This window comes from Erithacus rubecula (genome assembly GCF_903797595.1).
Source record: "Erithacus rubecula genome assembly, chromosome: 4".
In the NCBI taxonomy this organism is placed as follows: domain Eukaryota; kingdom Metazoa; phylum Chordata; class Aves; order Passeriformes; family Muscicapidae; genus Erithacus; species Erithacus rubecula.
Genome location: NC_136686.1, coordinates 14,157,181 through 14,184,591, shown reverse-complemented (window position 1 = coordinate 14,184,591; position 27,411 = coordinate 14,157,181). Strand labels below are relative to the sequence as shown.

General features: G+C 40.6%; 1 protein-coding gene and 1 long non-coding RNA gene across 2 annotated transcripts in view; one reads left to right on the top strand and one right to left on the bottom strand.

Annotated features, from left to right (window-relative positions):
* Positions 1 to 307, bottom strand: part of MTPN (myotrophin) — a 28,711-nt gene extending 28,404 nt beyond the window's left edge. The window contains exon 1 of the mRNA XM_079303466.1: positions 50 to 307. Within this exon, the coding sequence (XP_079159592.1) occupies positions 50 to 121 (72 nt within the window). The 5' untranslated portion in view covers positions 122 to 307. The remainder of the gene's footprint in view (positions 1 to 49) is intronic.
* Positions 308 to 428: 121 nt separating this feature from the next.
* On the top strand, positions 429 to 26,678 carry LOC306800940. Its single transcript, XR_013773950.1, has 3 exons — positions 429 to 1,223; positions 26,005 to 26,090; positions 26,171 to 26,678. It is a non-coding gene; the product is annotated as an uncharacterized lncRNA (long non-coding RNA).
* The last annotated feature ends 733 nt before the right edge of the window (positions 26,679 to 27,411 follow it).

The window sequence follows — 27,411 nt, the reverse complement described above, 5'->3', positions numbered from 1 at the left end:
CCTCCCTTCATCATCCTCCTCCGCCCGCGCCGCCGCCGCCTCCTCCTACCTTGGCCACGTAGTCCTTCACCTCATCCAAGTCTCCGTTTTTGAGGGCCCACATGAACTCCTTGTCGGACATCGCGGCCGCCGGGCGGGGGGACGCGGGCGGGCGAGGCGGCGACGGTCCGGCGGCAGCTGCCGGGATCGGGGGCGGTGGCGCAGGCGGCGAGAGCCCCTCCCCGGCTGCCGGGCAGGGCGGGGCGGGGCCGGGCTTGTGGCAGCGCGGGAAGGCGCGCGGGCAGCGTGGGGCGGGGCGGGGCGGGGCCGGGCCGGGCACGAGGCACGGCACTGGTGTGCGGCCGCGTTTCCGCTTCCGGTTGCCGCGTCCGGCTCCAGCTCCGCCGCGACGCCCGCGCGGGACGGCGGCACACGGGGCGCAGGACGCATGCGCGCGCCGCCAGAGTCCCCGCGTTCTCGCGGATACCGCGGGGGCAAAGGAGAAGGGGAGGAAGGAGCACCGCGCATGCGCCCTCAGCCCCCGGGCCCCGCCCGGGCCCCGCGGCTGCCATGGAGACGCGGCCTAGGCCGGGCCCGCCGTGACCGAGCCGCGTTGAGCTCAGCCGGACGCGGCCAGGACGCGGGATCCGGCCTCATAGTCTGTTCCCGCTGAGGGAACCGGGTGTCTGACTAGCTGTTCTGCAAACCCCGAGGCTCTGAGCTCTGGTTAATTATCATAATGCTTCCAAAGCAGCAGCGGGGAGACATGAAAGGAAGGATGTGGTAGTTAATTAATATGTTGGCACTCAGCAGTTGCATCTGTTTTCCGAAGCCACATGTTTTGCATACGGAACATGCAGTTGTGTGACTCAGGCTTGTCTGCCAACAGGCAGCTCCTCTTCCTAATCCCCCCTGGCAAGCATCCCGAACACCCCTGGAGGTGGAGCTGCGCTGCAGTGACTGCAACCAGTGTGAATCACAGAATGATTTGGAAAAGACTTACGAGGTCATCCAGTCTGACCTGTGATCCAGCATCACCGTGTCTGCCAGACCATGGCACAGAGCCTTTCCTTGAACACCCCCAGATGACTGCAGATAGCATGAAAATACACAGATTAGTAAGAATTTCCTTAATGTGAGGGTTGTGAGGCACTGGAACAGGTTGCCCAAGGAAGTTAACAGATGTCCCAATCCTGGAAGTGTCAAGATCAAACCTAGTGGGATTTGGAGCAATGAGGTCTAATGTAAGTTGTCTTTGTTCATGGCACAGGGCTCAGAGCTAGATGTACCTTTAACAATCTTCCAACCCAAACTGTTCTATGATTCTGTGAACTTATGATTCTATGATGATAAATTAAAGTGTAGGAAGACTCTAGATCAATGAACTTGGCCTTTTCTAGCCGAGTTACTCCCTTTGAGATAAAATGCAACTTTCTGCTGGTTAAGCTCTGTTTTGAAGTCCTATATTACTGGTAAAGTGTCCCAATCTGTTTCAAGAAATAAATTGGAATTCATTGCTGCAGTTAGTTATGCACTGTTAGTATTCTATAATGTATCTGCTTGTATAAATCACAGTCCAGAATAAAAGATAATCTAATCAATTCAGCTATTTAAATAAAAACAAACAAAACAAACTCAACAAAACCCAAAGAACAAACACAACATAAAAATCCAAGAAAGAGACTCGAATACATATTGGTCCCACTGCAGGTTTTATTTAAAAACATGAGTTTGATCTCATACTTGCTATATTACCTTTGTGTAATCCTGAACAATTCATATGCAACAGCTGTTAGTTCAGCAACAGCAGCCAAGTAATAATATAAAGTACCATCATATAGAACTCAGTCTATTGAGGAGAAAATAATAAAGGTGACAGATTGCAACCTAGATAAAGTTATGAAACTGACACAAGAGATCTGAGAGTGACAGGTGAAAATGGAACAATTTATTTTCTTTCCATTTATTAGTTTGTTATATTTATATTGAAGGAACAGTGAGTGGAGAGGGAAAGAGCAGTTATGTTTTTCTTTCCCAAGGTCAAGCAAGGCTTGCAAGCAGGGAAACTCAACAATTATTGACTATTTATTGCTGGACTCGAAGCAGGAGGGGAAGCAGACAAAGTCAAACACACACTGCCAGTTCTTTGGTGCCTGTTCATGAATCCTAGTGAGGCTGGACCTTGGAAAGGCGCTTGGGGGCCAGCCTTTGGTGGTGAGGAAGTGTGTCATTCTGTGGAAATGCATTGTCCCATGGAGTGGAAATGCCTTTTCCTTGGACTGTGTAGTAAACACAATTAGCAATTGCTAAAGAAGAGGCTGGCTCTGAAAACTGAACCAAGGGTTGACAAATACTCTCGGCCAAATCAGAAAGTGAAAAATGGTTTGGAAGTATGACCCATGATACACAACCAGGCTGGACAGAGTACAAATCTCCTCTTGGCTGTAGGTTTCCTTCTTTTATTATTATAATTTTTATCACTTATTTCACATCTAAGTACTGCACTTTCTTTTACTTACAAGACTATGCATGTAAGTCACCGTTACATTATTCTATTCTCCATGGCTAAAGCAAATTAAAATCTTTGTGCCTTCACACCAGAGAAGCTACCTTTTATTTCTATGACATTATGTCTCTTTTCAGGAGCAGATCATAGAAAATGGAAGTTCAAGGAATTCTCTTTTGATAACCCCTTATTTCTTTAAATCAAAGTAATAAGATTCTAGAAACAGAATAATTTAGATTGGAAGGAACCTCTGGAGGTTATATCTGATCTAATGCCTGCTCAAAGCAGGGCTAATTTAGATGAGACTGATCAGGGCAACCAGTCAAGTTCTGAATATCTCAAAGTGTGAGAAAACCACAACATTTCTGGCAGTTTATTCTGATGTTTGACTTCCACAAAACAAAAAGTTCTTCTTTCTAAATGTCACTGCTGTAACTTTTTATTTGTTACTTCTTATTGTACACCTATCTCTTCACTAATGTTTGGCTCTATCTTCTCTAAGTATTCTCATGAGATAGGTGAAGATAGCAATAAGATCCCCCCACCTTAACTTTGTCATCTCAGGGTTGAACAAAGCCAATTCCTTTGAGCTTTTTGTGACATGCCAGTTGTTTAAGTCAGCTTATCACCTTGGTCATCTCCCAATGGACTCAATCCAGTATGTTCCTATCTTTTTTTGCCCTGGGAAATGCAAATCTATAAGGTGTACTCCATCTCCAGCCTGGAAAGGGATGACTAAATAGGGTCATTGTCTGATTTTCCTTTGGAGGCTGGAATTGCCTTCAGGTAAACCTTTGGAATGAAGGATTAAGCATAAGGGTATTTAACAGTGCCATGCTGGCAGTGAGTGTCAACACATCTCTGTTCCAAAGCAGGGGCTGTTCAGGACAGCTGAGCATCGAAATCCAGAGAACTTAGCCCAAAGCTTTGTTGATGGGGCCAGAGGCTGAATAGGTTGCAGTTTGGTTGGGTTTTTTTCCCACAACAGCTCGGGCTTTGCAGTGCTGACAAAGGTGAAATCTTCTTCTAGTAAGCAAATGAGAGTTGGATGCATTAGGGACTGATGCTAACAAAGAGGAAATGTAATAACATCATTTCCCTCACAGTACTCATTGTTAAAGCAATAAATAACTGGCTACTAAAAGTGATACCAATATGATTTTTTTAGTTCAATGAAAATAAATTATCATTATTATTATTATTATTATTGCATTTTCTCAGCTGCCTAGAGTAATACTGTGACTATCTGGAATTTTACAAGCACTTATAAAACTGAAAATTCCCAGCTTTTATTGAAGAATTGGATAGCAAAAATCTGCCTTTTGTGGAAATGATGGCCATTGAGAAAAAAAAATTACACCTATGCGTGTATTTTTACCCTAATTCAGAAAATGTATGAAAGTTGAATTTGGAAAGTGAGCATAAATATGCCTAATTTATATGTTGGGTGAAAGGAGGACTGGAGAGGTTGGGTATTACCAGAATTAGGACAAACAAACAAGAAAATGTCTAAAAGTTTAAAGGAAGCTGCCTCAGGATCTCTTGCTTGCTAGATCTGCAATTTTCCACTCATGGACTATTTAATTCATTGTGTTTTAGGGTTTCCTTACCCTTAATAGGAATTTTCTGAGCCCCTTTATTCATGGTGGCAAGATTTTGCAAGCTGTAGAGACATTGACTGCTGGCTTCCAAATCTTGCTATTTTTGAAAGAGTTTCTTATTTTACATGTATTAAGCACTCTACAGTGTGTACAGTCTGCATGTGTACTGTAAGCTGTCCTTGTTTTAGAAAACAGGTTTTGATTACAAGATATGGAATAAATCTGCTTTAATCAAACCAACAGTTTCCAAGCTCAGAATGTCCAAATTAATCATACAGATTATATGCAGAGGATTTAATATTTGAGCATTTGAAAACAGTGATGAAAAATTTATGCTCATAGTCTACTCAGTACCATAATCAAATGGGGACCATTGAGGTACCACGCAGGGTTCCACCCTGAGATGTTTCCAGAGCAGTATAGCCCTGGCTGGTTGTGTAGGCTGGTCCCAGCTATACTGGTTGTCCTATGCTGGTTGTCCTTTTTATCCAAAGATAAAAATCCGAACAAAAAACCTTCCAACAAACCAAAAAAAAAAAAAAATCCCCCAAACCACAATCCCCCCCTCATTTGATTATGTATGTTTGTATTAATTTATATAGCTTACTACTCTGAGAAATATTTTGAATATACCAATGTGTTTGATAAGCTAAATATCTCCTTATAGCTATAAGGACAAGGACAGTAAATTCATTATTTTCTGGGGTTTTGCCTTATTCATCAGTGGTGTTTAACAAACAACAAGCAATAGCAGTCACACTCTCAGTGCCACAGGGTGACTCCATTGTCCTAGTGTGCTGGTTGTGCATGAAAAGTCACCTGAGAGAGGGAGCACAAAGCACGGAGACACAGAGAGGCTGTTTGCTCTGTGAGAGCTGCTTCTGTGAGATGCAGGGACCAATCAGAAATCTGATTTAATAATTGACAGCCCGGTTAACCAATTAAAAAGTTATTTCACTTTCATAAATTACACCGGTAATGTTAATGGATCTCTTTTGTCTTCCGGCCTGCACAACAGCCAGTGGGGCCGGGCCGGGGCAGGGACAGGGGTGGGGGAGCCCACCGAGGCCCCCGGCCCGCTGTTTTCAGCTGGGGCCCTGGTGGCTGGGGAGAGGCCTTTGCTGGGGTCCTGGTGTCCCGTCCCAGCCCCCAGTGTGGGCACAGCTTGGCCCAGGCTTTCCGCCGCCGTTTTGGAAGCAGCCGGGAGCGGGAGCGGCCCCGGCCGTCCGCATGGCGCGGGAGGCGCTTGGGCCTCGCGGCTCGGTCCGGCCTCCTCCACCTGCCCCATGCGGCCCCGGCACGGTTTGCAGCATGGCCTGGCCAACTCCTTCACCTTCTGCGTGCAAGTTTAACCCTTCTAATGCATAAAAAAAGGCTGCAGATCTCCTGAGCTCCCCTGAATGAGAGGAATAAAGCAAGGAGTTTACTGAAGTCAGTGAAATGAAAGCTAAGTTTCCAGATGGGAAGAGGTTGAAGAGATGCCCGGCTAAGTACCTGAAAAGCCTCTTTTTGTGAGTTATAGGGGGACTGGACTATACTGAAATTCCTTTAAACTGTGCAAAACTACTTGGGGGCTTAAAGTATTTGAAAAAAAGGTTTTTTTGCCCTGAGGGAATGGGGCTCTCTGTTTTGGATACTGGAAAGATGGACAGAGACATTTAATGGAAAAAGAGATTAAGAGAATTTTGTCTTTGAACAGCTTGCCCTTACAACTAGTACCCCAAGTATGTGGCATAACCCATAACACAGCTCTGGAGAGACTGTGAAGATGAGAGGAAGTCCCACAATTTGCAGTTTTTTCCCTGGGTGGATTCAAATTGTGAAAGTGAAGACACCCCCTATTCCTAAATCAAAAAATGAACTTTTCTCTCTAGAGTGAACTGAAATGATTATTTAAGTGGAAAACCGACTGAAGTGTTCTCTGTACGTTGTTGAGAATTGTGGAAGGTGAGAGAGGGGGGAGGAGGGAATGATCTGGAAATCTTATTCTGAATTTCTTTTTTTTCTGTGTTATTAATAAATTCCTTCTATATACCCTTTTAAGTTTTTGGGATGTGGGAGCCCAGGGCATACCCCTGGCCTCCTTGGGGGGGGTCTCAAAAACCCCCTGGCGAGGGTCTCAGAGACTCCTGCGTGAGACCCAGGTGTCTCAGGCACTGAATTCTAACCCCTAGGGAAAATTACAAACCCAGAGGGAATGGGAACAAGCTACCAAAATTAGTAAAGTGTAAATTAGACCTTCAGAACATAGATAAATAGGTTTTTTGGAATATTTATGATAAGGGGCATGTGGCCAAGATGGAAAATTTGGGGGATGGACACCTTTTCCTCCTTCTTCTCCATGTCATCCATGTTAGGTGACACGTTGGCACTTTTAGATTGGATGGGGTCAGGGCTGGGCCGTTTAACAAGATTGTATTGTATTGGGAAATTGTTGTAAACATGTAGCACATAATTTAGACTATATAAGATAAGCCCTGCCTTCACCAGGCAGATTCCACCATGGATGCCAGGCTGAGCAGACCGCTGCTGGCCAGGAAAAAGTCCCTGAGAAAAGAAATAATAAACAATCCTTGGAAAAAGAGAAAACCGTCTCCGGCAATCTCTCTTCAGCTGCTTCAGAGAAAACCAGGGTTTGAACCACCTTTGTGTCCTTCTGGGGTGATCTCAGGACAAAGGAGAAACCTTTGTACAGAAACCAGGTATATGGCCTGCCTTGTTTTTGCTCCTAAGTTCTATCTCCAAAAGAAATTGAATATATTGAAATTGGCAAACCCAAATCAAGCAAAGACACCCAGACATAATTTTCTATGCTTTCATTTTCCTATCCATAGTCCAATACTTTTCTACAATTGTGGAGACCTTGAGAATCTCAGATGAAGAATATTATACCATTTAAAAATATTGCAAATATTGATGCTGTTTTTTCCTGAAAATCATATGCTGAGATGCAGAATAGACAACTGTAAGGATTCAATTATGATTGTTATTACTTGCATTTGGAGAAGAATTGGGAGAACGAACAAACAAAAAAAGAGGATACTTTGTTGACAAGTACATTTCTTCACAAATTGGATCATAACCTCTTTTTGCAACTCTTTGTTTCAAAAAATAAATATGTTTAGAACCAGATGCAAGGAACACCATAGCCACACTACAAATTCTTTTTTGTGGTGCAACAGTGAAAATGCTTAGTTTTCTGCATTAATGAAAATGTTTTTATTTCACAGTAACTAACCATATTCTTACGTCTTTTATATTTCAGTCATATCTCCAGGTGTGTTTTTCCTGTAAAACTCAGGTTATATAAACTGAAAGTGCTGTGCTTGAGAACTCTCTAGTGTTTTTCAGCTAACCATAAAGACTGTGTCCATTTTTAATTTCCTTCCTTCCTTCCTTCCTTCCTTCCTTCCTTCCTTCCTTCCTTCCTTCCTTCCTTCCTTCCTTCCTTCCTTCCTTCCTTCCTTCCTTCCTTCCTTCCTTCCTTCCTTCCTTCCTTCCCTTCCTTCCCTTCCTTCCCTTCCTTCCCTTCCTTCCCTTCCTTCCCTTCCTTCCCTTCCTTCCCTTCCTTCCCTTCCTTCCCTTCCTTCCCTTCCTTCCCTTCCTTCCCTTCCTTCCCTTCCTTCCCTTCCTTCCCTTCCTTCCCTTCCTTCCCTTCCTTCCCTTCCTTCCCTTCCTTCCCTTCCTTCCCTTCCTTCCCTTCCTTCCCTCCCTCCCTTCCTTCCTTCCCTCCCTTCCCTCCTTCCCTTCCTTCCCTCCCTCCCTCCCTTCCTCCCTCCCTCCTTCCATATTTTTCTCTTTCCCCTGTCCATTTCCTATTTAATGCATGGGCTATCCCTTTATATTAACAGAGGCAGAACTGTGGTAACTCTCTTACCATAATCAGTTTATGTAAGACTTTGTGCCTTCTTTTGCAGAAGGGAATAGCTTCCTTGAGTGGGTGTATATTTCATCTTGCTACATTGATTATATGGATTATGAAACATTTTGCTCTCAGTTTGGAATGCATCTCTGGTACAGTACAGTCTGAAGCAAAGTTGTGTCACAATGCTGCTCCTTCTGTCCTTCTGAGGAATGTTTTTGTTGCATTCTCCATGGTCCTAGCAGGCAGTGGAAGGACTAAATGCCATCCTAAGTGTAAATGGCTTAAAATTTTGTCTTTCACCTTAACAGCGCATTTACGGAAGACCCCAGCAAGCCTCTAGCATTCATTATTCCAACACTGTGTGTGGGAATACTGCAGGTGTCTCTCAAGAGAACAGCTAAGTAATGCTCAGTGTGTTCTGTCAGATTGCTCCTGTTGTGTGTCACACTCCAGAAGCACAGCTGCTGATGTTTGTAGTGATGGGCACTGTGACAGGGTACAGTCATCACCTCTGTTAACAGACTGCAGCTCTCCATCACCGTGTGTCCTTTGCACAAAAAATCTGCACTGTTTTTTCTTGTCCTGGAAGATGCCTGGTTGGAGCAATGGAGGCAGCTCAGGTGCCTCTGCACTGTGCTATCCTGTGCCTCCCAAAGTGCCTGCAGTACCTTCAGTAATGAAAAGAGACTGGCTACGGTTGCCCTCCCGATTCTCAGTTTATTTGTACTTTCAGTTAACCAACCATGTGCTAATAAATATTTCTGTTTATTCCTTAACAGTTTAATGAAGTTATAAAGTCTCAACATAGAAAAGGAGAGGGAGAATATTTCTGCTGTTACAGATAATCTTAAAGCTTTGTACTCATCTCCTGTGAATTGGCAGAGCCACTTTTCATCCATGCTTTGCTCCATCCAGTCAATATGCCCAGGAACTCTGTTACTATTTTTGTGGAGATACCTACTCTGTCTCTGCCAGAGGGGATGGATTATAGGAGCAGTATGTTAATACAGCCTCTCTGGATAAACCAACACATGCTCTGTATGCCTCATCCCATATCTGTTCCCTCTTTCTATCATGGTCTTCCTTATCTTCCAGAATCACTAATGGCACCTGATTGAGTTTTTAGTGTTTTCTCACAGTTCCCATTTGAAAGGCAATTGCAGATCACGTTATGCACATGGAATAATAAAGCCTATGCACAGAGATATGACATTTATTTATTTATCCATCCACTAGGTATTGCTGTCCAATTTCCAGCTGCTATGCAATGTGAAAATCAGGACCTAGCAGCGGAGGTGAAATACAAACAAGAGGAAAACAATTATTTTGCCTGGGTCTGTGTATTTCCTTGTTCCTCTTCTCCATGGAAACTGATGAACAGCTGGCCCTCTCTTTTGTTTGGTTGGGGGTTTTTGTTTGGTTGGAGTTTTTTTTGAGGGGTGCTTTTTTATTTGAATTGAATAAAACTGAAGTATATGTTAATTTTGGCTATGTGTATTACCTAGAAGTATTAGAACAGCAATGCCACATATATATAAAATGTATGGGGACACAGGAACCAGAGCAGACTTCAATAGCACTTTTCAATTTGCCTCTGTAGACCCTGTTCATAGTGATGAGGCAAATAATCAAGTCACTAGGAGCCACAATTTCAGAAACAGTTTTACACTGTTGCAGGCAGCTATGAGACATTAGTTTTTGTGTGTCTATTCAGACATAAATCAGAGCAGAGGGTTCTCAGCTTTTCCTGCTTTGTGTAATGTCAGTTCTGACACTGAAGCAGCTAAATAGAAGATGTAGGACTTCCTTTTTATTGTCTGTTAAAGATGACATGAGCTGTCAGAAATCAGTAAGTATTGAAAGTTTAGTATATTCTCTTTTAATGAGTAACATGTTTTAATGTTTTCCCTTTTTAATTTCTCATCATATTGTGGCCAGTAGGTGTAAATTTTTTGTGTTTCTGTTTTTGCCTAATACAATTAAGGACTTACTTCAGACAGCTATCTCACAGTAGATGGCAAGTACTTATACAGATTTTGGCTAACTTGAATTAAATGATATTTCTGCTGGATGTGCTGTTTTTGACAGAGCTATCAGATACAGATATCATTAAATATAGATATACAGCTCTGTACTGAATTATAAATATAGGAGATACAGTTAGATGTGAAGTTTAGTAAATGTTACTGAGTTTTCAATAATTTCTTCTGTTCATGGGGGGTATGGTACTGGATAAAAAAATATGACTATTTGCAAGTGAGTAAGCAAACCAAAGCTATTGTAGCTTTCTTTGTGAGAACTCAGCTTACCTTAATGTCAGTGTTGGTGGAATTATTTAAAATGCTTCCTGGAAAATAAGCTTCCAGGAAATATAGAAATGCTGTTAGAGCACTCAGCTGCAAATCAGGCAGGATGATGAGTGCACCAAGTAATGAAGTGGCACAGAGGGAAAAGAAACATGATTGTTTGGGGAAATTCTCTAAGTCAGACTCTGAAGTACAAAATGCCACCTAGCCTTTTAGCTTGCAGCTCTGTAGAGAATGCAGGGGAATATGAGTATCTGTATCAGAGGGGAGGGATATTTTCATCAGAAGTAGCACTTTTCCTGTGGCCAGGAATACCTATGAGGTTAAAGGAGGCTGTGGCAGCTGCATATCAGCTCTCCCACTGAGTGGTGCCACCAGTTTTGTGACAGGGAGTGGTCATCCGTGAGCCTATGAGCTTGACTCATCCATTTCCACTGAAGGAATAGATGTCCCTGAGGAGATCACCAGAACAGTGACAACTGAGTGGGAGATTCAGGGAACAACTGCTGAAAAATTGTACTCATTTCACTATGATATTCTGCATGCATTCTAAGACTGGGGCTGCATTTCTCATTCAGAGGAGAAAAAAAATAGTGTTATAGCGTTTTTCGACATACTGTCCTGCCCAGACACACTATAATGAAAGCAATGTGGAGAACCTATTTCAGTAAACAAGTAAACTTTGGGTAGATTTGAACACTTTCTGAGTATTTGTTTAGCAACTTTGTTTACTTTGAACAACTTCAATTTATATGGAATGCCCATATTTACCTGCACACCTGTTTCCTGTGTAATGAAACTATTTCCTCTGATAATTTCATACCAGTGCATGTGGTCTTGAATGTATCAGTTTCCAGGAGCACAGTTTTGCTTCCTGACATGAAAAGTAGCCAATATATATATTTTTTTCAATATAAGGGTCACTTTGGTCCCTCATTTCTCTGGCTAATGGCCCACTGAAGCATCTCCCTTCTCATTGTGGCCATGATTATATCCCGCCTGACCTCTAGTGGTTTCTTCCCGAAGTGACTCGCCTGTGTGCAGAGAGTGCAATACGGAGAAGCTAAATGGGATTTCAGGAGTGTGACAACGGCATCCCGGCATGTATCTTCTGGGATGTGGCCAGGAGGACCAAGGAACTGATTGTCCCCTTGTGCTGGGCACTGGTGAGGCAACACTTCGAGTGCTGTGTCCAGGTTTGGGCCCTTCACAAAAAGAAATACATGGAGATGCTGGAGTGTGTCCAGAGAAGGGCAGTGGTGCTGGGGAAGGGTCTGGAACACAAGTCATATAAGGAGCTGCTGAGGAAGCTGGGGGTGTTTAGACTGGAGAAAAGGAGGCTCTGGGGAGACCTTATGGAAGCATGGACAAGCGTTGGAACAGGCTGTCCAGGGTAGTGGTGGAATCACCATCCCTGGAAGTATGCAAAAGACATGTAAATGTGGCTCTTAAGAACATGGTTAAGTAGTAGGACTTTGCAGTATTAAGTCAGTGGTTTGATCAGATGATTTGCTAGGTGTTTTCCAACCAAAATGATTTTATGATTCTACGATTCTTTCTCAGTTAGGGTTGTTGCATGAAGGGTTGCATGATTAGTTGCATGTGATGAAAGACTGGAAGTCCCCTGCATGAGTTCAGGCCTATCTTCTACACATCTATTGAGTTGAAATAATTGCTATCCATCTTTATAAAGTGCTTTAAGATCTATGGATAAGTTTTTCATGGGTTTAGGTTGACTTGATCTAACAGAGATAAAAAGATTGGACACCAAATAGAAGGTATCTTGACCTAATGTTACAAAGCAGGAATGACCTTCTGGAGCTATGTAAGGATATGTGTACTCTCAGTGTGGTATGTCCATATTTATCATACACCAGTGCCTGGATACTCAAAGGTAATCTCTATTGCTTGTAAAATAAAATGAAGCCATCATTGTAATTATAGGTCTTATCTCTTTGCAGGTAAGCCTGTCTGTTTGCATGCATGTAGATTGTGTAGAGACATACTAGAACATATCTGCATGCAGATTTCTGCTTGCTTTAATCCTGTTTCAGTGGGTGCACAATCAGTCTGATGTCCTCAAACCTGGTTTTCTTATGAGGATTAGTCATGTTCCATTTCTGTGAATTTAAACCTTTCATAACTGTCTGCTTACTTAAAAATTGCTGTAACAAACTATGGATGAAGCGTAAAAAATTAATATTCACCAGAAAAGGCATGTTCATAACCAAGTCACCTGAGAAAGGAATGGGCAGGTATTCACAGTGCTGTTCCAGTCACTTGTCTCAGCAGCTCAGCTCCACAAATTCTCAGACACTTTTCCATTCAGAATTTTGTTTGCTACATGTCACACCCCGAGGTGTCTCCTTAGACCTGAGATCACCTCTGGAGGACATGCAGGACCCCAGCTCTGTGTGATGCCTGCTGATGAGAGACTGCAGGAGGCTGTTCTTAGAGGTTTTCATGGTTGTTTATTGTTTCTTATCTCAGGAATGCTTTATCCAGCTAACATGGTCTGCTCGCCAGACGTCCAGGGCAGAATCTGCCTGGTAGAGGCAGGACTTACCTTTTATAGTCTAAATTGCATACTAGGTATTTACACTTATTTTCCAATACAATACAACTTTGTCAAACTGTCCAGCTTTATACAGCTTTATCCATCCAATCTAAAAGTGCCAGCATGTCACCCAGCATGGATGACACGGAGAAGAAGGAGAAAGAGGTATACCCTGCCCCAAATCCTCCATCTTGGCCACGAGCCCCTCAATATAAACATTCTAGAAATCTGCTAATTCTACATTCTAACAGTCTAATTTATACTCTTTATTTTTTGCAGCTTGCATTTCTTCTCTCAATGTTGGTAAATTGTTCCAAGGAGCCCCTGAGACACCTGGGTCTCATTTGAGGGTCTTTGGGGACCCTGCCAGGGGGGTTTTAAACCTCCCAGGGAAGCCAGAGCAATACTCTGGGCTCCCACACCTACCTTTACCATGCTAATAAAAAACAGTTTTGCTTTTCAGTTTGTACCTAATTCTAAAAGATTATCACTATGTATAGGTTTTTCTCCCAGAAGAATGAATGTGGCTTTAGAATGGTTAATATCAGTGCCTACACCAATTTCTCTCGGTAATGATTTTAACATTAGCAGTTTAGCTTAGAAATGTTGACATTAGTAATTTCTTTTAGCCTGGTATTAATGTTTCCTGTCTGTATTGCAGACACTAAAGTTGATAGGAGAAGCCTTCCCGCATTTGGAAGGGGTTTCGGGTCGATAGATCCACCAGACTGGGTAATGGTGTAAAATCCTAGTGCATCATAGTCTGAACATCTGAGAGGGAAATAAGGTTTCCTATGTAAGCAGGGAGAGAAAATAGGAGAAAATGTGGAAATGTGCTCTGAGTAACAGTAAAGAGATATTTTTCCTTTTCTCTGGAGCCTGTCCCTGTTGTACCTAACTAGTTCTTTAATATATTAAATTTAAAATTTAATTTTCTGTTATTGAACCTCACATGGTTTATGAACCAACCACGGTATTTGAAGCATTACCTTAGTAAACTGCAGGTTTGGAACTGAGCTGAATGTTCTCTGTAATATTCCACACTATCATCAGTAACTGTTATATTTGCTTACAGTTAGGGGAGTTTTACTCCATAATCATCTGACATCAGAAGAGAAATGTTTGAAATCAGCATCACAAGAACAGAATCTGAATTAATAAACTATTTAATAAGAAAAAAATGTAGTGGATGAATCATGACATTGGAGGCATAAAACTTCTGTAATCTATTGGCAATTCTGATATTAGTTACTTTTGTAGCCTTGAGCTATTCTGTCAAGACTTTCTGAATCAGACAGTTGTGTAATTGAAGTAGCTGTGCAGAGTTTTCACCATCATAAATTAGCTTTACCTGCTCAAGATCATTATTAATGAGAGTAGATTAAAAATGCAAGGTCAAGCACTTCAAAATTAGGGTGGGCCAGACTTATCATTGTCCTCTTTACGATTATAAACGAGTGCCTAAAATTTAACAAAATTAAGAAGAATTTGGATAATGAACAGTCAGCCTTAATTAAAATCACCATTCACAGGTGCTGTAAGGAAAATAAATTATACACAGGAAAAGGATAAACCCAGCTTTAGCCTGCTAGCTAGCAGTCATCCCAACTGTTGAGTTTGGGGGTACTAAGGTTCACTTTTTAAGAAGCTAAGAACTGGATTTAATCTACACTGATGTTTTGAAATGATTGCTTATTTTACTAGCGAACATCCTATGAAACAGAATTCCCTGTTGTTGGGGGATGGGGTTTGTTCTCATACTTTTCCTCCTCTTTGGAGAATTTTTCCCATTATTTTGCTAAGAAAGCCTGCCAGGCTACACCCAAGCTCTTCATGGCTCAAGACAAGGGGATGAGCAGGGGCTGTGTCCCTGCTTTTCACTGAGGTCTGAGGAGTAATCCGGGGGCTGCTCGCTTGCAGCCCGCACCATCCCAACACCAGGAGTCAGGTTCTCTGCTGTCGGGCCCTGCGCTGCCATCTCCTCCGCTCCAGCCTCCTACCTCTGAGCACACATCTGGGCACCGGGACCCGCACAGTGAGCGGGGAGCTCCATCCAGCTTTCCTCCATCCTGCTCCCACCGGGACACAGCGCGGCCGCTTCGCCCCCGCGCCGCTCCCGCCCGCGCCTCTGCAGCTGCACAGACCCTGCCCCGCCTGCAGCACCGGGACCGGACACCGGCAGAGAGTCTGCGGATGGAAAAGGGCTGGAACTGAGCTACTTGTTCTGTTTCGTTGGTAGTTTTCATAGCTGCTGTTGTTTCTGTTTGTCCGGTTAGATACATTAGTAAAGAGCTATTATTCCTATCCCCGTATCTCTGCCTGAGAGTCCCTGATTCAAAAATAATAATAATTGGGACGAGTTCCTGCCTTTCTTGGCAAAATACCTGTCCTTCAAACCAGGACACCTGTCCATGATTCATTATGTATCTAAAATGACAAAATACTCTTTATTTGGGAATCATATATATTTTACTGCTGTCCTTATAAGAGCAGTTCCAATTGAAGGAAGCAGAAAGAGTTAATTTACAGATGTCAGTGCAGCACCTGTAATGGAATGCAGATGCAGGCTTTGTTCTGCTATCCTGTCAGTAAACTGCCTGTGCCTTCTTCAAAAAGATAGACTATGCATTGCCTTCCTGTCAGAGTGGATGGAGATGGCAGTTAGCTCAAGCTCCCATCCTTAATGCCATGTTAGAGTGTTAATTTTGGAGAAACTGTCACTGTGAGAAATGCTTGAAGATATTTTTGGGGAGTGGCATAGTGGGTTTTTGCCCCTTTAAGTGAGATGATACCAGACTCTGTTCATCTGGAAGCTGTTCTGCACGGGGGGTGGAAAGGTAAGAGAGGGATGATGCAGGATCCTATCTGAACCTCAATAAGAAAAACAAAAGTCTTATTAAGAGAACTGCTTTAATAGGACAAAATAATAAAAAGAATATAGAAGGCCAGTAAATCTCATGTCCCTTCGGGGTTTTTTTTCCCTCACACTACATTTGTGGAACATTTGATGGAGCCTGGATAGACAGCATTGCACAGAACAGGAGAGAGAGAGAAGCTCTTCCTTTTGGTCATTCAAGCTAGTATACAATTTCCTTACAAGAAAAAACCCTCTCTGTTCCTGCAGGATGCTCTCCTGAGAACTTCTTGCTGTACTTTTAGTTAAAGGCAAGGTGTGGAAGGCAGTTGATACCAGGGCTGACACCACATGGGATCTGCCTGCAGGTTCCAATGAAAGGAGAGCATGGAGATATTCAGAGGGCTGGAGCACCTCTGCTGTGAAGACAGATTGAGAGATCTGGGATTGTTCAGTCTGGAGAAGTGAAGGCTTCAGGGAGACCTTAGTGCTCCTTCCAGTACCTAAAGGAAGCCTACAAGAGAGGTGGAGAGGCTCTTTTTACAAGGGCAGGTGCTGGCTTTAAACTGAGAGAGGGCAAGTTTAGCTTAGGTATTAAAAGAGAGGAAAAAATATGTTTAAACTCTCATTGCCATAGCTTCTCTTCAAACCCACAAATCTCAGCAGAGATAACAGACAAATTAACATTTTTATGCAGTTTTTTGTTAGCACAGGGATTGAGCAAACAAAGGACTGTTATTTGTTTCCCTGTTTTTCCTATGGCACTAAAGAAAGTTTTTTTTTATTTATCTCACCTATACATGAGCATTTTCTCCTGTTTCCTGGCTTTATTAGTATTTTCTATGTCTATACATGTTTTCCTGACTAAGCCTTTCAGATGCAGGGGAATCTGTAGAAATTATGTTTTTTTCTATAAAGCACTTTAGATCTGACAAGCTATAGAATTTTCATGCAGTTTTCTATAGAGTTTTAATATTTGTTGTTTCCAGATCAGAAGCTAGAATTTCACTCCATGCATTGCAAACTCCAAAAAAGCTTCAGGTATATGCTTTGGAATCAATGGAACATTTAAAATTTTTTCTGTAATATGTCCAAGGAGTGAATTATCCTGAAAAATTAAGTGAAAAAGTGACACTTGCCATTTAAAAAATTCTATGAAAATAATTCCAGTTTTCAAACAAACTATGTAGAAATTTTACAGTCAAACATGCCTAAGGTATTAGGGGATGCAACATCTCTCCTTCAGCTTCTGCAATTTCAAGGTAACATTTCAGTTCTTACTATAGGAATGTAAGGGATCAAATAGCCAGAAATGACAAGGTGCATTATAAAATCTGCAATGATGGACAAATTTTAGACTTCAGCTCTCTAGAAAATCCATATTTGCTGTCGGGTTCAAAAAGAAAACTGTTGTGCATGAGGGAGCCAGGTTGGCTAGAACCAGCTAGGGAAGGTGAAAATGACACTCTGTGCTGTCCCTGTCACTTCTGGTGGATTGCAGAGGACTGACAGGCAGGGTGTGTATGAAGGTCATTGGCACCACTGTTCTGTTTGTCCCAGAGCAGTAATGGTGGCTGCATCCACACATCGCTCAAGTCTTGGGCACTCTGCGTGAGCTTTGTCCGTCTGATTCTCCTTCACTCCTCCCCGCAGCAAGGGCTTTGTCTCCCACACTGACAGGCTTGTCTCTGACATTTTCTTCTGATAAACCTACCAAGGGCAGCTGTGAAGGAGATCACCTGTGGGATCATGGGCTGAGATCACAAAATGGAGAAGAAACAGGGACACCTTGGTGATGCCAAGGCGTTGGTTCCCTGTCAGACCTGGTGTGAAACACTGTCCTGCCAAGTGGCACAATCTGCATCCAAAGCCCAGGGCTGTGGCTTTTCCTAGCTACACAATCTGAAGCACCACGAATGCCTCTTGTCTGATGGGAAGATGCACTGATCTCTTGCACCTTAGAAAAAGAAATCTGAAATGTCTGTGTATGCTCAGCAGAATGGCTGAAGGCATTTACTGAATCTGGTTTCTAGCATGAATTTTCTTAACCAAAGCATTAGTTTGTATTTCCCAACTGAAATCTCATTTTAGATGTCCTTGGAATCTAAAAGGATTCACATCCCACTTCTGGACTGTGGTTGGAACCATCTCTAGTCACTACAGATCTTTAATCTGTGATTTTTTTTTTCCCCCAAGGGTTATTGCTATGTGATATGATAGCTGTTAAGGTTTAACAGAAAACAAAATTCAGTTTTTTAAACAGGAGCTTTGAAGAGGCTATAAATTATATAATGCTATTCTGTGAATCAATTCTTCATTTAATACAACTTTTTATGTACTGACAGGCTTCCTTTGATCTATATTTATTATCTGGCACTTGCCTTGAAATGAGAAATGTAACTACTTTGATAAATGGATTTGAAAGGTTATCTATTTTAATGGTAGCTTCTCTAAGTTACCATTACATGCTTTGCAGAAGTGCGATTTGGCAACTTTCTGAAGGGACATCTTCATGCTCTGGGGTAGTTATAACTTTCTTTTTTTCATTGTATGGATATACATGAGAGGACATGAGAGAGGTAGGCACTGTTTTACTTTCCTTTGTGCAGACAATCATTAAAATAGTTGAGTACTCTTCTCATTGGCATGTGGAGGTCATTAATTCAGCCTCTTCTTCAGACCTTTAGAAACCACCCTAAGTAACTTTTTTCTTAAACTTGAAGTGATTAGTGACATTTAGTTTTGTCTTGGGCTGCATTTCTCCAATAGAAGATAAATTTACAAGCTTGCTGCTTTGCTTATTACATGATATATCTCAGGACTTCTGAAAATGTCTATGTGATCCCACCCAAAGGCTCATTACCAATGGGAGTCCTTCCTGCAGCTTGGGATGAAAGAGCCTGAGGAGATTCCACAGGCAGACTATGACCCTTCATACTTCATGATGCATCCAGAGACTTGCACCTGACAGTTTAAGAGGGCACTCCCTGAGTGCTGTTATTCCTTCAGCCTCCCTCTCAGAAGCTAGAGGTCGGGAAAAGTAAATAAGGTACTTATCTGGGGAAACAGTCCAAAAAATTAATGCTTTCAGGTACTTTCTGTACATTTGTTTCAGCCAAAGACACTGTTGTCTTGATCCCTGGTAGGAAAGGACTGTTTTTCACTATGGCAAATGACATTCTCTGCTGTTGACCCACCATTTATCTTATGCAGATAGTTAACATTTTTATATATATATTGCCACTTTTATCAGGAGAATTTATTCTTCACTATGGTTTCTTGGATCTCTTTTTTGTCCTCCTCACCAACATTCCTCATATGATCACTGGCTAAAACAGTGATCTCTATTAATCACAGTTAGGTTTGTGGATTTATAGTGCATCAGCTGTACTTTTATGGTATCTACTTTATGTTTGAGTCATCCATCTCAAGACTACTAGCTGAAATAGGACAAAACAAAAACATAAGTACTATTCTAAGCATTCTGCAACTGAAATAATCCCTTTTCGAAAATGCTGAAGGAGATTGGCAAGGATATAGCAATGAAATATAAGTTCATTATTGATTATAATAGAGAGAGCTGGGAGGGAAGAACATTGCCTTGTGTGAGTGTATTCATATATAACAGGCAGGAAGGGAAGCCAGTCTCCTTAAACTGAAAACAATGAGCTATCTGGATGGCCGAAGTGGGAAAGATTCAAATTTTAGACATATGTTTTTTGAGTGAATGTATTGTGGTTTTTTGGTTTGGTTTGGTGTGGATTTTTTTGTTTTGTTTTGTTTTGTTTTTGTAACTGATTCTCTGCAATTACTTTGCAGTAGCAAGGTTATTTTCTATAGTTTTTTCTTTTGCTTTCCTGTGAGTTTTTTTTGAAAGCTTCTTACTTAACCATTTCTTTATGCAATGCCCAGTGGTTTTTGTGTGAGGAGAAAGGACTGTGCTCTGGTGGGCTCTTAAGCTGCTGCAGCTTAAAGGGCAGCAGTAACACAGCCTTTGTTAGCCCTCAGCTCTGCTTAGGTTAACTGACAAAAATATTTGCCTTTGGAATGTAAAGTTCAGATCAGCTACAAAACATGTTAATGTGCCAATTCAGCAGGGAAGGAAAGCGTGCCCTTCACCCTACAATCTTTCTCCCGGTTTTTAAGATCTTTCTTCAGTTTTGCTTAACTGCAGGCAAGGAAGTTGAAATCTTCTGCTGAGTCAGGGTCTGTATGTGAAAGGTAGAGTTGTAATATGAATATACTGGGAGCTAATTTAAAATCTGGAGGAAAAGGCAAGAAAATCCTTTTGTTATTGTTGTGTTGCTGTCACACAAAGCCTGTTTTGCTAAAAAGGGTGAGTGCGAAGCAGCTCCCAAAGAGCAAATTCAATGATAAGGAGTCACAGGTTTTCATTGTATTTATTTTGAACACATAGCAGTTTGAGAACCAAATGAGTAATTAATTCACAGCAAACAATTTATCTGATGAGTTTTTCTTAGATCATGAAATATCTGTGAGCAAATTTTAGCTTCCTAGCACTAATAAGTGCATTTTAAAAATTTTATCTTTCAAGCTTGTGATTAACGGAAGTGCTTTAAATACAGGCTATGTTGTAATTGGTCGTTTGAAGTTGACAGTCTATGTTTTATGACTCTTCAAGATGGTCTTTTGCTTCCATTGTCTCATTCTAAATGTGATGGGGACACTCAGTGGGCCTAGAATGTTGAGATTTCCCAAAAAACTTCTCCTCCATCACCTGCCTTTTTATGGTAAGTAGACTAAATGTGAAGGTTGTATATGTATGAAGAAAGCATGACAAAACCTGAAGGGAAACTATGGGAAATCTACCCGAGAAATGACTGGCACAATTGTTGAGAGAAGGCTGATTTTGAGTTTTTGGGTATCCTATCCATCTACCCTGTAAGTTATATTTCATAGTTCTGCTTTGAAGATATCTTTTTTTGTCTGTCAGCCTCATTCTTTTCCCCCTGCTTTCCACACATGCATACACATATCCTCCCCTCCATGTAAGTAATCTGCCTGGCTAAAATCCGCCTGTAACACAAAATCCTGTAACACAAAAACAAGAACAGGCACAAACATTACAGAAGTGAATTTCATTAAAACTATCAATGAATAGCAGTGGATATTTTTCTTCCACTCTTTTTTTTTTTTGTTCTTGTGGTAATATAAAAAGAGCTGTGTGTGTGTCATGGCTGAACGAGACATGGAAGAATCAAATTAAAGCTTATTGAAAGCTTCTTCTGTAAAAAGATGTTCCATCCAAAGGAAGAAATCACCAGCTAGAGAAACAAGAAGAGGAGCAGGAGGAAGGCAAAGCAAGATTATTTTGCCAGATGCTCCCTTGCAGCTGATTGATTATATGGAGTCATTCTAATGCAAGGTATTAACTTTTCCAGCTGGGTATGTGTCTTGTGCCTAATATGACAGTATTACTGTAAGTGGGAAAGAGGTCCTGGGCTTGAGATTTGAGATAAGGATTCAGAAATCTAGGGATCAGTCTTTATTTGTGGCTGAGACACCTCTGCTATTTCAGACAAGTCTCTTATAATCCCATGTTTACATTCTCCATGTGTAAAATGGGTGTCTATCCCTTTTTCTTACCAGCTGCCATACCTGCATTCTCTGCAGTCCTCATGGATAGGAACTATTTCTAACACAAACTGGTCATTTTAACTCTCAGAGTTGTGGGTAAAGTTAATTAATTACTAATACACCCTGTATGCAAAACCTGTCTGCTGTGCCACCTTCAATTCAGGAAGAATGCAGCCTTTCCCATTCTACTGCTTTTGGCTTCTCACCATCATCTGTTTCTGCATGGGACCTGGCTCATCTCCTACCCTCAAATCTGATCTATCCTTTACTGTCCAGGATATCCTAAGAATTTCTCAGCAAGGAAAGATCCTGCCACTCATTTTCCATGTGGGGCAGTAACAGTAACTCATACAGTGATCAAGCTCTCTTCTAAAAGCTATTTAATATTTCCTTAGAATAAAATGTTTTCAAGAAAAGTATATCACAAAATTAGTAAACCCAAAACGTGTGTGCCCTTTTCCCAAGTCTTAATGTTTCCTGGATTCAAGAAGGCTGACTATCCTTACATTCCCTCCACAGACTCTGCCTGTCAGCTTGGCATCAATTCTGGTAATTGACCTTCCATTCCTTCTTCTGAAGTGCTTTAAAACACATTACAGTTCCTTTGATCTCCAGCCTGCTGATTTACTAAGGAAGTTGACTCCTATCTGCTGGAGCTGGGATGCTTGAAACTAGCAGCTTGTCTGCTACATTCCCGTTGAAGTGAGCGCTCCTGTCTCATCTTGATAGGTTGTGTAGCTTTTCTGCATGCATTCCAAAAACCCCAAATCAGTTTTTAATCAGTCAGTTCCTGAAAGGCACAGTGATACTTTGCTCTAAGTCTACAGTAACTAACATGTGGATAATATTCCCATGGTAACCTGCAATATTGCTGCTATGACTGCATATAAGGAGTCCTTTTCAGTTCTTTCACTGTAGCTTATCAAGCAATGGAAAAGGCTGTGCAGGGCAGTGTTTAAGTCACCAACCTTGGAGGTCTTTTAAATTGATTTCCGGATAGTTTTGATGGATAACCTCTAGTTCTTGTATTGTGGTACAGTGAATGACAGTTCTTCAATCACTTTATCCACTGCTTTAATTATTTTGTAAATCTTTATCTTCCATTTATCTTTATCTTCCGTTATTATCCTGTTGAAGACTTCTGTTCTTTTTAGCATCTCATAAAGCAGCTTCTCCATCACTATGGTCATCTTAGCTACCCTCCTCTATACCTTCTCTAACTCTACTACATCATTCTTGAGTTGCAGCGGTCAGAACCTAACACAGGACTCAAGATATGGGCAAACAAGGTTCTAAGAGTAAAAAATAATGTCCTTTGTCTTGTTCTTAGTACTCTTCCAAATTATGTTAAACTTTTTTTTTTTTTTTTTTTTTTTTTTTAAATTAATTTGCTACAGCTGTTTCATAATGAACTGATGGTCTCAACTGTTTCTGGGATCTTTTCAGTTAACTGTGTGTCAATTTGGATTTTGGTATCCTGCAGCCATGGTTCAAGTTATACTTTCCCTATATTCATTGCCTTGCATTTGTAGCAAAACATGCTTGTACTCCGACAAAATATTTTCTGTCACTCTAATTTGTGAAGTTAGAGTTCTGCTCAATTGACCATTTAATCACTTGCAAATCTTTCAAATCAGGAGGCAGCATTCCACCAGAAAGAAACATATCCCCAGGTTGTGTACAAAGCCTGCATTTTTCTTACTGCCTGCAGAAGTGCAAGACCAAATGGGAAGCCACTCCTGCCATACCTTTTCAGGTCCATGCTTTTGTTCAAGACTTAAAATACACGGCCTCAGCAGTTTTGCTTAACACAGCTGCTAGAAAATTCAGTACAAAAGCAGCTGCACTTATCCTCACTTCTTTCCACAGATCCAAAAAAACCCAGATCATGTCTGTGTAATGTCACCCTAATTCTTCTAACATATTATATCCTGAAACTAAGCACAGCACCTTCAAGTTAGAAGTCATGTTCCAGACTTTGCTCTCAGCTCTATTATTCTGTGGAGCTTAATTTTTGCCGTCAATATTAATATGTATAAAACTTCAACTTTTATAACTGCTTTAATTTTCAAAGAAAGCAAAGTGTAGGTTTGTAAGTGTTGAAATGAACATGATCCCAGCTGCCTTTTTAGCTTCCATTGAGTACAAATATTACAGTTCTTACAACAGGTAGGTAAATTTATTGTGCTGTCCTATGATTTTAGCAAAACACATCAGTTGATCCAAAGAGCACATTTGGGTGTAATATTAGAGATGGCTTTGCAGTGGTTAGCTTCACTCAGCCCTGCTTTATGGGGAAAAAGAGATGAGGTAAGCAAGTCTGGGGTCATGGGGAAAATCTTTGCTGTGTCTAAAATGCAACAGCTTATTGTAGAAACACTTTTAAAAGGTCCGGATGTCTTAGCTTTCAGCTGAAATTATGCCCATTTATGCCTTAATGCACATGAAGTTACTGTCTAATGTTTTTTCTCTATGGCTTAATTTTTTAACAATCAGCAGAAACCACAGCTTTTATACCACAAAGGAATTAAATATATGCACTAACTTAATGAATGCATTTCCAGTGACATTTGTCTTTGATGAGCCTGCCGCAGATTCATAGTCCAAAGATGTCTTTTGTTCAGAATGACATGCTTTTTAATTTATTGCAACATTCTACCATCTTGCGCTTTAAAATTAGCAGGTGGAATTTTTCAGAGCCTCACATGTCATTTAAATGCCTAATTTCTACACAAAGTAGATGGGAATTAGATATACTGTTGTAATTCATGCCTTTGAATTTTTTTTTCTGCTCTTGTTGGCTAAATCTGCTGTATATTTAAAAAGAAGTCCCAGGAACCTTGTGGAACATCCCATGCAAACAGGTACCTTGTTACTGGCCTGACCAGAAATGCTTGGCAGGATTTTGTGTTTTATGTTTCCACAAGCTCCACTAAACCAACAATCATGGCTTTAAATGTGGGTCCTGGGTGCTCTGAAAGATGCTTTCCAGGCTGCAGCAGGGAGCTGGGCTTCACATTTACTGTCAGCAAAGGCAATGAAGCAGGTCTTAGAGTGCCTCTGGGTGTCCTGAGAAGACAGCAGTAAGCACACCCCCATTTCCTGCCTCATTTGTTATTGTTTTGTCAAAAAAATTTGTCAATGAAGGCTGATTTTCAAAAGAACCACGTTTGGGAGTCTGGAAGTAAAGAGCTATAATATGGAACATCTTTAAAGGTAAATCAATTTTGTGGCCTAATCAACTGAACTGCATCCCTTTAGCTTCAGCATCAGAAATGCTGCTGTATATTAATCTGCAGATTTTTTGTTTTCTTTTTCTTCTTTCTCAGGAACAATATGTTCTTGAGCAGTATTTCTTTTGCAGGAAAGACAGATGTATATAACTAACTGCACGTGGAGATAGTTTTTAATAAAAATGTAACAAAAAAGGGCAACCAGAAACTCATTTTTACTCTTTATCATTCAGGGTAAAACTTTAAACATAGTAATTAATGATAGTTGTGTCTGCTTTGTTGAATATACTTAGAAGCAAACAGTAAAAAATGTAAAAATTAATGAGTTGAACATTTGGCCTTATCAACTTTGGTTTGCATGCATGTTATCTTTAAATGTATGGCAAATATCCCCAAGATTGATTCAGCAATGGTTTGGGGTACTAATTTTGGGGAATTTCATTTTGGGGCAGAAACTACTTAGACTTTAAAGGCCTAGACCAGTGAAATATTACAGGTGCTCAACCTATTCTATTGTATTCTTCTTTCCTTTTCTCTTTTCTTTTCATTTAATTTCATTTAATTTCCATTTTTGGTGCCTAAATGCATCTCTGGATCTGGTCTCCAGTCTCTTAGCCCAAGCTCTATTGAATGAAAAAATGTCTTTCCATTTTCCTATGAAATTATAGTCTTTCTTAAACAATACATTTGGACAAACCAAGCATATAATCAACCTTTAAATGCAAGCCTGAATCCCATTGCATATGTGGCCAACTGAAAAGATGAGTTTAACTGGAGCCTGGAACTAAAGATATCTCTCCTGGATTAAGGCTGTAAAAAATTCTACTGATGGTGTTTGTCAACATTTCTCACTTAATCTTGTCACTTCAGCTACATAACTTTCTTTTATGTTCATTTGAATGCACCTCATCAAAAATAGAACAAAATATCTGCTTCAAATTAAGAAAAAAAATTAATACTATATTACTCACTGATCCACTATAAGATTATTAAAGTTGTCGTTTATAACAATAACCACTTCTCTGATTTATAGGATATTTTCTTTGTGCTGTACTAAGATTAAAATAAAATCCAAAATTTGGAATTGACCTTCTTATGAGAAATACTAGAAGTCACTAAAGTAATCAGGACAAATGCTGCACTGTATTCCATAGGTTGCCTGTAGAAATTTGGCCCAATTTATTGATTTTATTGGTCTTTTTTCACTTTCCTACTTTTGAGCCCTGAAAGGACTAAAAACACTTCACAGAGGTAGAACTGAATTTCTGAGCTAAAGATGTTCACTCACAGCACTACTGAGAAAATTTACCAGGAGGAAAGTGAAACCTGTGAATGTTACTTACATTGAAGCCCTGAAAAATGATCTTGAACAGGACTTCAGTGATGCATGGGATTCTACCTGTACTGTTAGGCAAAGCAGCAAAAACTGTCTAAACTTAGATATCTTTATGTAAGCTCCCCAGTTTAGTGCTTTTATCTTTTTGCTGGCTTAACTTTTGTTTCAGATGTTTGGAAACTGTATTTTGCATGACCATTTCAACATGGGAGGAAAAAATCACCAGCCAGCTAAGCAGAAAAGAAGATAGTCCAGGTTAGTAAGCAGTGGAAAATCCTTGTTTTTCCAGTTTTTTTTTTTTCACAATATTAAATAGCTGCTGTGTATTCTGATAGATGCATAAAACTTCAAGCCCATATAAACCCTTTCCTGCTCATCCTGGTCCAATATCCATCAGGGCCTTTTCATCAATTTCATTCAAGACTGATTATTGCATATGCTCCAGAGCAAAGGTGGTTTTATCTCTGTAGATATCTGAACAGTACAGTTTGCACCTAAACCACTTCAATGATGGATCCACATCCTTAGTCACCTGCTTGTGTTTTCTTCACAAAGCAAAAAAAAAAAGCTGTCTGCAGAAGGCTTTTTGACTGCAATAAAATGCTACTTCATGTCATGCAGATATCTTTGCTATATGTAAAAATGAATAATTGTCACTTAAGATGCTTTTACAAAGAATCTCTATTACTTATTTTCAGAGTGAAATGTCAAGATGAATGTCAGATTGAAATCTTAATAGTGGAATCCCCAATCTGCAATTAACAGTACTTCTTTTAGAGCATGTCCTGGTTTGAAGGACAGGTGTCTGCCAGTAAAGGGAGAAGCTCCTCTTTGAAATAGAGAATGTAATGGGCTGGAGACGGGGCAGTTCTCCTCCCTCAGACCTCGCCGGCGAGAGCGATAAAAAAAAACCCGTAATCCAGACCCCCACCTACCCCTTTGTATCGAGTCCTGAAAAGAGCCTGGGTGTAACCCTGCAGGCTCCCTTAGCATGATAATGGGAAAAATTCTCTTTGTTTTGTTCCCAGTAAGGGAACAAACCCCAACCCCCAACAAGCAGGTGACAATAGCAAAGATTAGTTTATTTATTGATTTACTTTTTTTTTTTTTTTTTTTTTTCTGCAGTTTTTCCTGGAGAAATGTTATAGATCATAGCTGGAAATTAATAGGCTTGAATAGCAATAATTCCAGTACATAAATAGTAAAACCATATATTATCATCCAGATGGGTATAACTGAATGTGTGTAAATATATAAACTGCATTGCCTTGTATACATATATATGTAAGTATATACACTTAAAATATTGCTATATTTTGTTTAAAATATATTATTATATATGTTCTAAATATTAATAATTACTATAACTAAGTGTTAAGACTGTGAAAACTTCTAAGATTCAAAAGCCAAAGAAAACCTGGTTTAGGTTTTTTTCTTTATTCTTTGTGCACTTGCATTATTACATCACATCTTTTTATGCAGTCACACTTTTAATGCTAATTTTGGTGGAAACAAAGCTTAGGGAATCACTCAACCAGAGTGTGATATCATCTCCTAAGTCTTTACAGAAACAGAG